The 15,520-nt window shown below is 38.1% G+C and overlaps 1 protein-coding gene across 1 annotated transcript in view; it reads left to right on the top strand.

Moving 5' to 3' along the window:
• Positions 1 to 15,520, top strand: part of gfra4a (GDNF family receptor alpha 4a) — a 39,403-nt gene that overhangs the window by 19,081 nt on the left and 4,802 nt on the right. Inside the window, exon 6 of the mRNA XM_067614766.1 lies at positions 12,150 to 12,319. Within this exon, the coding sequence (XP_067470867.1) occupies positions 12,150 to 12,319 (170 nt within the window). The remainder of the gene's footprint in view (positions 1 to 12,149; positions 12,320 to 15,520) is intronic.

A 15,520-nucleotide genomic window follows, 5' to 3' on the forward strand; every position in this document is an offset into this window, starting at 1 on the left:
ACCAATACAAGAGATGATGTAAAGGAGAGGAAATAAGAAGGAATAAAGACCCTTGCAAAACAAACTGGTTCAAATGTAGATATTACTCATTATAAGTATTTTTTTTTTCTCCAGTGACAAAACTCTTTGTAAATCACTTCTATTAACTGTGCTCTAAAAAAGGGGTCACCACTTAAAGTGCTGTAATGGGTTTTAATGAGTTAGCCAGTGCTTTAAACTTGTAGCTGCAGATTCCCAACAACAGAAGAAAATCATTTACAAAAAGTTTTGCCGGAAACCTTTTGCAGTGAGACAGCCGGCTAATTTTTTCCTCATGTAAGATTAAAGCCTGCCAGCTCCTTTTCTTGGTGAGCAGGTGTATGCTACTCTTAAGAAGGATATGTCATGTAGTAGCACAGAATATGTCTTTTTCAGAATTGAGCTTTAATTCATACCTTATTTGAAAAAGTCATAATCATAACCCGGTTGACATTGATCTGGCAAATGTAGGTTACAACTGGGCTGACTTTGGTTGAAAAGTGCAAGTTATTTTTGATCTATGTTATATATATATATATATATATATATATATATATATAGTAATTGTTATTTCAGCATAATTCCCAGTAGCTATGCAGTGTTTCAATGTGAAGCAGGTATAAATACAATTTGAAATACAATGAAATGTTGTTGATTATCTTAGCTTAGCATAAAGACTGGAAGCAGTTCTAAAAAAAAACGCCTGAGAGATGTAAGAGTGGTCTCGAGCTTCTCACTCTCTGCAACAAAACAAATAAGCATACCTTCCAACATGGTAGCTTTTGGTGGCAATGGGATCTACCAATGGGAAGCCTCATTCACTGTTTATCACTTTATTATGGACGGCAGCAGCGAGGAAAATATCCACTGAAGGGACAGAAAACATGTAGGACATAGACATATTGATATGTAAAATTAACAATGTTGCTGTTCTCTAAATACCAACCACATAGCGAATAAAATGTAAACTATCCCATTGTGATTTAAACTTCCCAGAGTAGTCACATATGTTTTTCAGCTAGTTGATGGATGTCTTGTTTTTCAATGAAACTCCTCATGTGCATCCTGCAGCCAGGACTCAGACTTGCTAAGGCAGCTCCTGTGTGCTGTTTACTGTAAGCTCCTTAGAGACCCAGAAAAACAAACCTCAGACTGACTGGCCTCATTTCCCTGCATCTGAGCGAGAAAAAAAAAACAAAAAAAAAAACGCTCCTCTCCTCCTGCCTGAACAAATGGCTGAAGCCAAACAGCGCATACGTGATAATAAGGATGAACAAGTTTCTAATGGGAAAGGCGATTCTTGGACCAGCGGAGCATGTCGCGTTCTCATCTCAATTGGAGTTCATACTCGTTTGCTAGGCACAGGCAGGCCACACTTCTATTTTGGGGAGGAAGTGTACGTAATGATTTGGCAAGGAGAGTTTGGATACGAGCCAATAATTGGGAAAATGAATCTGTCCCGGGAGAGCTCCTGAATGTTTTTTTCCTTTCCCCCACGTTCTTCATATAATCACAGTGTACAGAGGATGAAAAGTTATTCATTTTGACTGGAGACAAAAGACTCTTGTCTCCTTCAGTGGACAGCACCGTTATCAATTGGCACTTGTGTCTTTTTGAAACTGAATTCAGTGTTATTTTGCATGCTGGGCCCCCCCCAGTGCTGTTGTGCTGGGGCCTGCTTGCTGAGACGGGACTTCAGATGGCCTTTGATGACTTTGTAATTGAGCGTAATTTGGTTTCCTGCCTCCGAACTAATGAGGTGGACAGAGACAATAGTGCCGGGGAAGAATAAAGTCGTTTGCAGACAGGGGAGGGGAAAAACTACTTACTACTACTAAAAAAAAAAAAAAAAGTCTCTCGATTGAGCATGCTCAGGTTTAAAAAACAGCTGTCACCCTGCTTTACCTCCTCATCACATCGATAATAACCACATCACTATGCAGAACAGCAGCTCCGGACTTCTTTATTCTCTGAAAGCTGAGTGTGTCAGGGAAAAATGAGAGGACAGATGGAGGTGAGGCTCATTTGTTTCTGCAATTATTTTAATTTTTTCTGGAACTTGAAATTGGTAGTGTAACTGGAAAAAGTGAGAGTAACCAGCAGTATGTCAGAATGGTTGGGGACAGGAAGGGGTCATGCACAGGATGTATTCTGCAGTGTTGCTTCAAGGGAGGTTGTGAAGTTAGTTTTTAAAAAAAAAAAAAAAAAAAAGCACTTAGGAAGAAACTTAAAAGTCAAAGAGATGCACAATGGCGATGCTTAAACAGCCGTGTCCAAACATTTACAAAGGAACTGTCACAACAGCTTACCACTGAAGATATCAATTGACACTTCATCTCTGTGTGACGGCGGGTGGCGAGGCACGGTGGCGAGCAGCTAGTGTTGCACCCCTTCGCTTCTCTCATCCGTCAGCCTGCCAGGGGATGGCTGCACACTGCAGAGCACTAACTGCACACTTTGAGCGGGGCAGCACACTTTTCCACCTGTCCTACAGACACTAATGACCCACAGCACCATTAGCACGCTGGTCCACAGCTTTTTTTTCACAAGGTGCTGATGTATACACACCCTCAGCTGGGCTCAATCTGTTTTCCTCGCTATCGACTCACTGCTGTTGTGTTGCAACTTGCAGATTTGCTAATTAGCTGCAGAGCTGGCATCCGGAGCACGCAGGTCACCCGTCTACCACCTCCGTCTATGTCTAGTAGTTGATGCTCAGTGTTGCACCAGTGAAGGTCTTCGTCTGACGTTTAAGAGTTGGCCTAAAACTTTCCTTTTTGATAAAGCTTATAGTCAGTCCCTAGTTATGTTGCTATAAGCCTAGACTGCTTGGGGACTTCCCATGATGCACTGAGCTCGTTTCTCCTCCTCTCCATCTCCATCTCCCCATTCAGGTCCCATTACTAACTCGACATCTTCTCTCTCCTGTAGTTTTGTGCTTTCTCGTCTCCCTTTCTGCAGATATTTCTGCCTCCAGAGTTGTAGAATCTGGATCTGTGGTTGCAAGACACCCACTGCCCCTGTGATCCTGTTAGACACCCACTGCTACAATTATTATTATTATTATTGTTATTGTTATTATTATTACCAGACATCTCTATGTGGAACTGCTCTCTCCCTCCTTTCTCTCTCAACCTCACTGGTTGAGGCAGACGGCCACCCACCTAGAGAGTTTTTGCTGCTGTCGCTGAGTGCTTGCTCATGGGAGAATTGTTGGGTCTCTATAAATAATATTGTTAAGATTACAGTCTAGACCTGCTCTATATGAAAAGTGCCCCGAGATAACTTCTATTATGATTTGGCACCATATAACTAAAATTGACTTGACTTGACTTGAAGGGAGACGAATCAAAGCTCTGCATTGATTGCTGCAGAATTTTGTTTGCAAAGGCAAACTACTTCAGATAATGGGTCAATTTGTTATGATCCTGCGAGAAATCAATGTTTGTTTGTCACACCCTGATACTCTACTGAAGGCTTTGAAATCCCCATCACTAATAACCAGTGACTTGCCCCTGAAATCTGAGGGGTTTTTTGCTGGGAACAGATGGAATAATGGTGTGATTTTCAGGTCTAAGCACTCACATCCATCTTACAGTATAAGCAGGGGATATTAATTGATGAATCTCTCATTCATCTCTTCATGAGCATATTTTAATTGAAGTGACTTTCATGCAAACGTAATTGCTGCAGAATAGCCCATTAGCCGAATGAAAATGAATGCTTATATAATTCATCATATGATCATAAGTCATTTTGTGTTGTGGTAAATTGAAGAACTTGATCTAATGGGTTTCCTTTGGGGTGCATGAAGCCATAGAAATTCACCAGAATTGTAAATTATAACATATATATATATATATATATATAATATGTAAATTATACATATATTATCATATATATATACTGTAATATTACTCCCAGTCAAAACCTACTTACTATGAGTGGCCCATTTAGATATACATCACAATCATGATATCATACCATTACAGACAACTAAAGATGAACAATTGAAAGGCTGACTGCTATTTTGAATCCATTTTGCAGGAACTCATCCAACTCCAACATCACTTTTCTTTTTGGGAAGTTGAGGTTACACATTGTATGACTTTTTCTAGACAATCATATGTTTGTTTGTTAACATTTCAAAAAGTTAAACAAAAAAAGTCTCTCTCACACTCAAATCTCACAAATTATCCTTGTTTGCAGTGCTGACAGCAAAGGTGTGAAAAACATTATGTGTTTCAGTCAAGTGAGGATTCAAACCCAAAACACTTAAAGCATCTGTTTATTTAATTGAATTGCAATTCAAACTTGAACATCTGTTCTTTTTACACCTGTGAAAGCAGGAAACGGATCTCTAAAGATTCACGTTCCTCCAGTCATCATTGTAAACATGCACATGTTTCAACAACTACTGTAGATGATTGACAGTAATTTGAAACACCTTAGAACAAGTAGATATATTGTGAAGATTTGGGAGCAATAGACTGAACCCTGGTTGGCATATGGGAGTAGTGGTAGAATGTGGTGCAATGTAAACATGCAAGTGAAAGTCTTACATTGACACTTTTACTTAAAGCTGCATTAATAGTTTTTGTTTGGGCAGCAGAACAAGCTGAATATACAACATTATGGATGTATAAATAGGTAACTGTATGCTTACATATTTGCTACATCAACTTAAAAGGTTATAATATGTCAACGTTGTGTTCAAAAAGGCCAAAAAAATCAGTCATTGCAGGTTTAAAGGCGTTAAAAGTGCTCTGTAGAGATGATGCAACTACTACAAGTCACCCCTCTAACACTGCAGATAGTGATTTGAGCCATTGTTTATATAAAAATATTGATTAGTGCAGCTTTAAGTAAAAGTCATTAGTGAGCCTAATGGCCCTTATCATTGTGAACTTATTACATTACTGAATTATTGTTCCTGATATATTAAAACATTTTAACATTGTAGCTGGAAGCAGTGGAACAAATTTTTTAGCTATTTTATATTTTGTTGGTTAATTTAATTTATAATAATCTGTCATATTTTATATACTCAGGATATGTTTTCTATGTAAAATCTTACAACTGGTAAGCATGGCTGTCACATAAATACAACGAGGTAAAAAGTAGTATAAACTGAATTCTCAAGTAAAGTACAAGTACCCCTAAAAGTACTTAAGTACTGTACTTAAAGTAAATGCACGGGGTTACGTTCCACCACTGTGAGATTGTAGCTTGATGGTAGCTTGAGAGAGTAAAAAAAAAAAACATGTTCATGAAGGAGCAACTTGGAAACATTCCTCTTATCCATGACTCTTTTTGTTACATAAAATATGAACATGATGAGCGAAGAAAGAAAGGACAAAAAAAAATTGATGTTTGGATTCCACCTGCTGCACAGCACTTCACATAACCATCCATCAAGCGAGCTCTAAAAGTTTCAAACTCTAACATTATGGTGAAGGTAGAATTTAAATCAGCTCTGCAAGGTGTTTTGAACTGACAGCAAGAGACAGGTTGTGATTTCATAAAAAGCAGCAGGTAGCGGCAGCAGCGGGAGATGACATAGCTTTAATTTCAGTGCTTTTGTTGAACATGATTGTTCGGTTCTGTCGCTGTGTGGCAAATCAAAATCTATCTAACATCGTCATTGTTTGGTGATCGGATGTTATGACTCAGCAGCTATACCGCTGTGACCAGCTGAGTGTTTTTGTGTTCGGTCTTTACTTCTCATTTCCTGTTGGCAGGACTAGATATTAATCACCTGTGATGAATGATGTCAGCCATAAACACAATTATATGCATCATTTTTTCAGTGGACAATGAGTTTTATCCAAGTAAGAGAGAAATTGGACAGGATGTTGGCACTCCTTTTTCTTCTCATGTGTTAACACAGTAGAAATTCAGTAAATTCTCTCACTCTGTCCAATTAGTAACCCACCTTCCTACTGTTTCATAACTATTTCATATGTCATAATAGATGTGTCCCTATATTCAGTTAATAAAAGTTTTAAAGTTTGTATCATACAATCCAATTCATACCTTCTAGTGTGCTCATTCATTCGAACATGTATTTCAATTAGCATCTCATAATGATATGATTGATTTCTGCTTTTCACTTCTATTACCGCAAAAGAGGACTTTCAGCAAAATATCGGTGGTTTGTGTGCGGCGATGCTCTACTGCCCGTGACCCTGTGTGGAGCTCATATTTTTTACGAAAGAGAGAATGTTTGCCAGGTTGAGAGGGTCTGAAGTGTACGTCCTTGGTTTTCAGTGAGTGAATGAAAGCATTGAATAATATGAAAATTCCACAGCATAATTCATATAATTTTAACCTTACTTTAAAATCAATCATCGCACATAACGCCACATAACTTCAAACATTGTGCATATAACTTTAACGCCGAGATTATAAATTTGCACAAGGCGTGAATTTAAACATAAATAGGAAGGACCTTCAGTTGCAGGACTAAATCCATCATTAAGTTCAGATGTTGTGGTTTGAACAAATGAAGCCCAAAAGGATTCTGGCTTTTTCAACTCATTGTCCTCCTTAGTTAAAGATATACTATGCAGGATTTTCCAAAAAAAACAATAATGTACAGACTCATACAAAAGTAATTCCTCTCAATCATCACTTATGACCCACTAGAAGTGTGTGGTGGTGTATTTATCTACAGAGATTCTGCCCTCTGCTGTTTTTTGGGACGTTTCTGAGTGTCAAAATTTTGGGCAGTGGGTGTGTAGTCCCCAGCCAATAACAGCGGCAGGGTGTGAGGTCAGGACTCGTAGCGTAGCGACCGGGACTCTGCTCTCTGTCTCTGTGTCATGGACGTATAAAGAGCTGCAGGTCTGTGTGTCTGCTTGACCAAGGGCGGGGCTGAGCTACACACACACGCAGAGCAGAGAGGCCACAGCGGACAGGATGAAGCTCTGCATTCACACAAAAACCCGGCAAGGCGGCACCGTCCCACAGGGTCGAGCAGAGGATGAGGCTGTGTTTGTTTGTGCTTCAGAATGTAACCACCGTGAAACAATCAGAAAATAATGTTTTATTTATCTGATTCTTGGCTTTGTTCTCACCAGCGTCGCTCGTTCTCTTCATTCACTCTCTTGCTCTCTCTCTCTCGCTCTTTCTTGCTTGTTGAGCGGGGGAGGAGGGGCCAACTTTGAATGCTGTGTGTTTACAAACACCAACCGATAAATCCTGCATAGTATATCTTTAAGTCTACTCACTTATTTTTATTGCAGCTGATTGGTCCGTGGGTTGTTTTTTTATAGCAGGACACAGGAACGACTGAGAGCAATAGGTTTTTATGCGAGTGTGTGTCTAAAAAAGAAAATCAATACCCACACTGCAAAAAACTGAAAAGGCTCAAAAGATTTCAAATAGTGTGTGTAGTTCAAATACAACAAAACATGAAGCCCAGATGACAAAAAAAACCAAACTTTTTCTAAATTGTCTCTCAATAACGTCAGCTCACACACACACCTGTGTTAATAAAGTTTAGCTCCAGACATGACGTGATTGTCATCATAATCTCACACATACTACACTATAATCTCCCATACACATCACTATCTCACATGTATTTAGGCCATAAATATAACTGAGTCATACTGTTCTTACTCACACACACACGTATACTCTCTTACACACTCCATTACACTCTTTATTGACAGTAGAATGCATGGAAAGGAGAAAATAGTAGTATCTAAGAAAGAATAGTGTATAATGAGGGAAAAGTAGTACAGTATATGTGGAAAGAATGATAGCATATTCGTGAAAATGACACTGTAAGGGGAAAAAATGGTATGTGCAAATAAAAAAAGCAAGAAAAGAATAGTAATGTGGGAAAGAATGATGTATAGTGAGATAATGTAATGATTTAAAAAGTAATGCATATATGCAAAAGAGAAAAGAAGTATTTTTGAAATGTTAGTGAAAGTTTAATGTACTACTATTCACACATTCACTATTACATCTCATATATTATGAGAAAGAATGATAGCATATCCAGGCAGTATATAACCTTTTTTTAAAGGATGCGTATGTGTGAGACAAAAGATTTTTTAAATTTAGTGACTGAGAAAAAAAAATAGTAGTATAATACACTACTATTTTCTCTTCCATTCAAACTCTATGTTAGAAAGTGATAGTGTATTAAGAAAGAATAGTAGTATGTATGAAATAATGATATAGAATTAGGAGAAACAAAGATTATTTGAGAGAAAGAATGGAAGTGACTGATAGAGAATAGTGGTGTGTGCAAGAAAGAACACTAGTATGAGAGAGAATAGTGAAGCAGAAACAGGAACAGGAATAGACATATTTGAAAAAGAGTTAAACATACCTCTGTATGAGGCAGAAATATATATTTGAGAATGATAGTAAATGTGAAGATGTAATATTTGAGAAAGTAAGAAGGTTACTGCATTAAGAGAGAACATAAGTATATCACAAAAGTGATTGTGCATGAGTGGGAGAGAATAGTATGCATTAATATTTTTCAGTTACCTATATTCTCTATGAATACGCTATAGGTGTGAAGGAGTAGTAGTTTATATGGGAAGAATATTGTAAAGAGAGAACAGCATTATGTGTAATTGTCAGAGACAATAAATAGTTTGTGATATGACAATGATAGCGTATAATAGAAAATGAGTGATGCATGTGCGTGGGAGAAAATAGTATATGTTTGGAAGAAAAAAACAAAGAAATGACAAGCGTGAGAAGAATAGCATTGTGTAGTGCTATATGTGAGAGGGAGTACAACCTTTTGTGTGACAAAAAAAATTCAATGCATGTATTTGAGAAAAAGTGTGAAAGAGGGTTTAATTGAAAAGAAAGGCAGCTTCTCTAAACAACAAAGCCTATAACTACCCTGCAGCAATGCTAACAAGGCTACTACTGTACATGAAGCATGTATGTGTAGCCAGAACATGTTAAGGAACGATTAAAAATTCAACAAGTTTTGTTATAATGATAGCACAGCTTTTTGATGTATGAGCAGTACACCACCAGTCTGTTCCTCACACTATATATTATTATTTTCCATCACAGACTCTTTCTCATACATGCGACTACACACTATAATTTCTTTCTTGGATGTCAATCTCATTCACACACATCACAATTCTCTTACAAACAATATAATTTTCTCTTAGACATACCGCTCTTCAGTCTCATATAAGCAACTTCAGACATAATACTAGTGTTTTTTAGATTAGGATGGTGTGTGTGAGTATAAACAAAACAATTTCTCATACCCTGCTCTGCCCTATTGTTTTCGACAAACTGACATCAACACACTATACTATCTTTTGCATTGAAGTGCCCGTGTAGTGAATAGTGAATGAGAGAGTGATTTTGGATGCGGCCTTAAGAGTTGATTAACAGCAGGAAGGTCAGAAGCAAGTCAAATTGACTCAGTGTCTGGGAAAATTTCACCTCTATCTTTTAATGCTACCCTACAGCTATTTAGGTAAGCCAGCCAGCAACCCTGCTGACCAGGAATGGATTCAAAAAAATTACTCTCTGAAGTTCATTATTGTTCATTATTTTATATTATGACCAGAGTTCCTCCTTTTTGCCATTCAAATTTTGCCATTTATGCATTATATCAGATGTGCAGCAGCTCTTGCCTCTGAGATTTCTGTAATTAAAACTAAAGCCTCAATCTTCCACTGACTGAGGTATTCTTCTATTTGGTCAAAATGATGGGCTTTTCATTTTTTCCATTTTATTCATAGGAATTCATTGGAAAAATTCATGCTCACACAAGTGCTCTTTTCTCTCATCTTCAAGATTGTGGACTGCAATATTTTTTGCTTTAGAAATAACATGTTTAGAACGTATTCCCCAGGCCTATCAATAACATATGTGTGAGGAAGAGTGTGACAAGAGTGGCTAGGGAGGTGGTAGGAGCAATGGTGCCTTAATGCATGGGCTTACCAGGGCTTAAGCCCCAGGCCTCGGGCCTCCAGGGGCCTAACGAGATATGAGGTTAAAAAAAAAAAAAAAAACCACACACACACATAGTAAACACGATGTAGGAGAGTAAGCTACCTGTGATGTAGGGCAGATGTGATGAGGAGTAAATCCTCCTGCTGTGCATCAACACTCTTTGTAAAAACATGACTTACATCGTGTTTGAACATGGGGTCGTGGTGCAACGGCAAAAAAATTTCATGCAGCTTGACGGCTAGCTGTGTGTCCTTGACAAAGTAAAGACGTCGAAAAGGACAAACAAAAATAACGCATAGACTTGGAGGAGGACTTTATGGCAGAAGTGATTTAATTTCGGCAGTTTGTGTGCAATGATATGAACACTGAGTGCGTCATGGTTGCTCATAGTGATGGTAGCTGTTTAAAACACCAAGAGAAAACAGGGGTGTCCTCACAAATTCATTATGAAATGTACTTTAATTACAAGTTTACTCATCAGATTAATTTTTACTAATTACTAAGTTTGTAAATGAAACTGTGTCACCAGCAGGAAGCGTTCACTTTTCTTAAAGTCTGTCTGAGTGTGTTTCATGAAGATTTTACTGTCAGTAGTAAATGTGGCCCAACCACTAACCTGCTTTGATTATGGATGTATTATTATTAATTATACATCCTCGGCTTTGATACTTTAGAATCAAATGTTGTGGGAGCTGTTGACATTGTTAAAATGTTTAGGATACTATCTGCTATGGAGTCAGTCAGCCAATATTTAATACGCAATTTGTCAAACTGCATTATTGTGTTATCAGCATCTTTTATATGTTGCATTAAGGCAACGTTTTGGGGAGGGAGGGGGGGCGCTCCAAAATGTCCATAGCTCCAGGCTCTATAGTAATGTTAAGGCGCCTCTGGGTATGAGGCAGACTCAGACTCTTGTTGAATGAGTAAAAACTGATTTATTCTGTCCAGTGTAACAAAAAAAAAGGTATCTGAGAAAAAAAAAAAGAAATGAAATGAATACAAGCAGCAAATCAAATTAAACTGGCTTGACAGTACATGATTATGTGCACACAACTACACTGTCATCCTCTTATGTCTGCTCTCCTAAACCAACATCTCTCCCCTTAAATGGGCCCGCCAATCTAACAGGCAGAACCACATTTCTTGCAGGGGTATCCTTCCCCTTATACTAACTGGCATATAAGTACAAATCATATAGATAATAAACCAACATTTAACTAAGTAAAATAAACGCCCCCATACTTGGTCTAACCCATGACATCACTGGTGATGTCAGTGAGCTTAAAGGCGGGGAAGTCGTTGGGTGACTTCCATTTGTCTCCTGGAAAGCACGGCGAGTATAAAAAACACAAGCTAGTCTATAACTCAAGAAACACAGGACTTTAAACCATAAATGCAGGTGTAAATGTAAATGTAAACACAATGCTAAACACAAACAAAACCCAGGATAATATGTGAAAGCAATGCTACATACACTGGCATTGAAAGAAGGACAAATGTAATGTGGACCCACTTTTCACCCACTTTGTCACAGTATGTTACACATTTTTAAGCAGTTTTATAGACTGGTGGCCCAGAAAGGCGACAAAGATGTATAAATTTGAAAAATCTGAACTTCCATTATCCAGAAATCTGCTTTCTGTGGATGGAGCACTTGCTGCTGTTTCTGGGACAGTTTGTATTTTTTCTCTTAAAGTATTGATGCATCACCCTCTGTGAGCACAAAAGTGTCCATACTTAAATTTTCATTTATGGTAAATAAATCAAATCTCGGTGGTCTCTTGTCTGTCGCAGTCCCTCTTAGTGATAACAACTAATGACATAGATGTATTTGTATATAAGACATATTAAATTGTAGTTTAAAATTAATGTTTCAGACCAGAGATTAGTCATTCAGCAGACTGATGACTCACTCTGAAAGACTGAAGACCTCACAAGCAATGACCACATTGTAATTATAGTCCCCCAGCACATAATTATAAAGTGGCCAATCATATTACAAAGAGTCGTTCAGGGGTAAATAGCAAACTAGAGGTGATGGCTGATGTGAAAATGAGCAAAGTTTTCCCATTTACCACCCAATGAAAGACGATTCTCAGGGCGTACTATTAAACTGCCGCTCATGTCCCTCTAAACACAACATCTCTGCTGCTCTCGTGTTCTAGAAAATGCCATCCTGGCCTTTGGGAACGGATCGGATGTGAAAACGGGCGCCAGCCAGCCCGGGATGCCCAGTCCAGCAACGGACAACCAGAGCCCGCACTTGGCAACCACCGCCCCAGGCGTTTCCATGGAAACAGAGCAGAACATTCTGAGAGCACAGATACCTACTCAGGTGAGACGAAATGGAAGACTGAGGATGTGATGTACAACCTTTTTCAAACAGAGAGGCACTAATGGAGATGGCCTCACTCTGAATTGGGTCACACGGCTGCAGATAACTCCGGGTGTTTGTTTTAACCTGCAGGGAGCAGCGGACGGGTGGGATTTACAGAATCTGCATATTTCAGATAGAGTCAGATACATGGTCAGTCATATGAAAGTTGAGATGAAGAAAGCTGAGTCCACTCGCTAGCTTGTGCACAATGTACACTTTTCACCATCCCGTTTGTCCAAATTCTAGGTGTATGTAATGTAATGCTTTGCTGCTAACATAAAAGGCATGTAAATCTACTTCTACCACTCTACATTTGGCAGTCAGGACACAAAATGATGATTAATTAGTGATCCAAGCTCAGTTTTCTGCTCAGTAAGGCCAGAACCATGTGGGATTTTTAAAGCCAATATTGATATTTGAGAGTTAAAGAAATATCAGCCCGTATTACTTTTTACACAAACACTTAATAAAAGCTACAGCTTTTGGAAATGATGTCTCAGATTTGGTTAAGTAGGACACTTACACACTCTTAAGCAGTAAAGAGTGTGATGAAAGTATTTAGAGGCAGAATTTTTGATAGTAAACTTTATCATCAAAGTTGACAGTCGCTTGGGAAATAAGGTGTCAGAATTACATAAATGCATCCTATAAAACATTATGACATTCAAGATACTGATTGAAAACCTGATATACAGGCTGGGCTTCACAGCTCACTATAGACTAGTGAGTGTTCATCATGTAAGACATTTTAAATGAGTGAATAAAGGAGCAATCTCAGAGAAAGCCTTCGGATTGGAAGTAACGCTTATTGATCCGAGATCTGAGGTCATCAGATCTCTGCAGCAGTAAAAGGATTCAGCTCACAAAATAGAGAACAAAGCAAGTAACGTCATCAAAATAAAAGTAAATAATACAATTAAAACAAGCAGTGAAACAGAACATAAATGTTATACTGTTATAAGCTTATTCTGCTGACAGTTTAAAGGCTCTACACAAAGCCATCTATGACATAGTTCCATATTATTTGCACCACGATTGCAAATGTTAACAAAGCCTTCTCGATTAAATATTTAATACACTATATACATAAATGTATATATATTTAAACATGTCATCAAAAAAACATTAAAAGTATCTGTGTTTGATGGTGGAACCATTATTAAAGTGTCTATCAGCAGCCAGTGAGGAAACATCAGAGTTGGAGTTATGTTAGAGGTGTTTGGTGTCTTCAGGGATGTTTAGTTCCTGTCACACATCTCTCAGTGTGCACAATCAGTGTGAACATACGAAACATTTAAACTGTTTCATATCCATAACTGCTTCATCAACAGTATAAACAGGCTCTGTAAACATCATTAATGTAGCCTATACAATGAAATAGTAAAGTAAACAACGATTGAACCCCGTTGAACATAAATTTTAATGCGGAGAGCCTGTTTTACTTGAAACACACAGTTCAGGCCGAAGAAATTTGTTGCATGCATTTGGTTCCTAATTGGAACCAGAAAATGCTGTAGATAACATAATTGACAATCCGCCAGCAGATATAAATAAACTTCCCAAGCTAAATGTACAACTAGGCCACTTACTTATTTCCAGAGGGAGAGCTGAAGAAAAGGGCCAAAAGCCCAAATTATACATTTCGCCTCCGGTCCTCTGAACACCTCGTCCCACGCATGATTGTTTCATCAGTCTGTATCATCCTCTGACTGCATTACAGACAAAAGGTAAACAAGGAAATGACAGTTTGTGGAACATGTATATTTTGTCACATGATAGTCGAGTATCCAGACTGGATTAAATAAAGTGTTACAAGGTCGACATAAATCATTAAAACTGTTAATTAGTTCTGGACAACTGTCTCAGAGTCATATTATCAGACTTAGGGATGTCAACGGTTAACCGACACTGACAGGAGCACCGACCCACAGATACAAAGAGACGTGACACATTCGTTTTACCAGGCCACACGGTGGCTAGCAGCTAGTTAGCATGGCTAGCATCATTAGCATAGCCATGCCGTGCTGTGTGTAGCCACTGATGGTATATAAATATGGACGCCATGACAGCCCCTGAAAAGTGAAGCCAAAACATCTTGATCGCCCCCTGGTGGCTGACTGCAGGACTTATAGGTCATAAGTCCCGCCTCCTCCATGTTAGCAGATGGGACATGAGCCAAACTAAAAAAAAATCAAAGCACACGTCAAATAAATTTTTCCCAAAGATGGTTTCTGTCATTTTAGGTCAATGTTATCACACTGATGTTTGTCCAAGTACTCATTTTTCTGAACACATTTTCTGATTACAGTTGTATTTCTCTTTTCAATTTTCTTATAAATGTGAGTTTTTCTCTTCTCGCTTTATCTTATATTTCAGGTTTTTCAATTTCACTGTATTAGACACAGTGTCATTTCGATATACTATTTAAAGATCCCCTCCAGACGTGTTTGACAACACATAAAAATCATCTGCTTGGAGTAATAAATGGTCTGATAGTCCTCAGTAATACAGTAAAATGATGATTAACATTTTCCCTTTTCCTTCCCTTATTTATTTTCATTTTATTTCTGATAAGGCATTCTTTTTTTTCGATTTTCTCATATTTTTAATATTCAAAATACACACAGATTATTATCATTTACTTTTTTTTCTAAAAGCGTAAAAACAAACAGCAACAAGTCTTTCATTAAAATCTATGATTATGAGTCATCAGGTTTTGGTAAATCAAAATATGTGAACTCAACCTTTAAGATCTCCAACAGGTTGAAGAGAAGACATTCACGTCTCAGTTCTGTGATGTATGGCTGCTTTAAAGGTACCCTGTGGAGTTTTAGCAGCTCTAACAGAGCTATGTTTTTAAAGGTACATAGGTCGCACAAGGACGCGGGCGGCATGATTCATGTCCTCCCATCGGTTTCATGCTATTCTGCTGATCAACAGTTGGTCGTGGTAACAAAAACACCAACAAATGTAGCAATACACCAAAAAAGGCAGTGAAAAGAAGAAGAACTAGCAAGCAAACATGGATGTAAACAATGCATGATTTAAAATATTTGTAAAATCGACTTTGCAAATGTTTTATGAAGATTCATACACAATGCGTTTGGTGAGAAAAACCTTCCTGGACGCCTTTAATGTTCAGTGACCAGACAATGTTAA

This window comes from Thunnus thynnus, chromosome 16, assembly GCF_963924715.1.
Source record: "Thunnus thynnus chromosome 16, fThuThy2.1, whole genome shotgun sequence".
NCBI classification, from domain to species: Eukaryota; Metazoa; Chordata; class Actinopteri; order Scombriformes; family Scombridae; genus Thunnus; species Thunnus thynnus.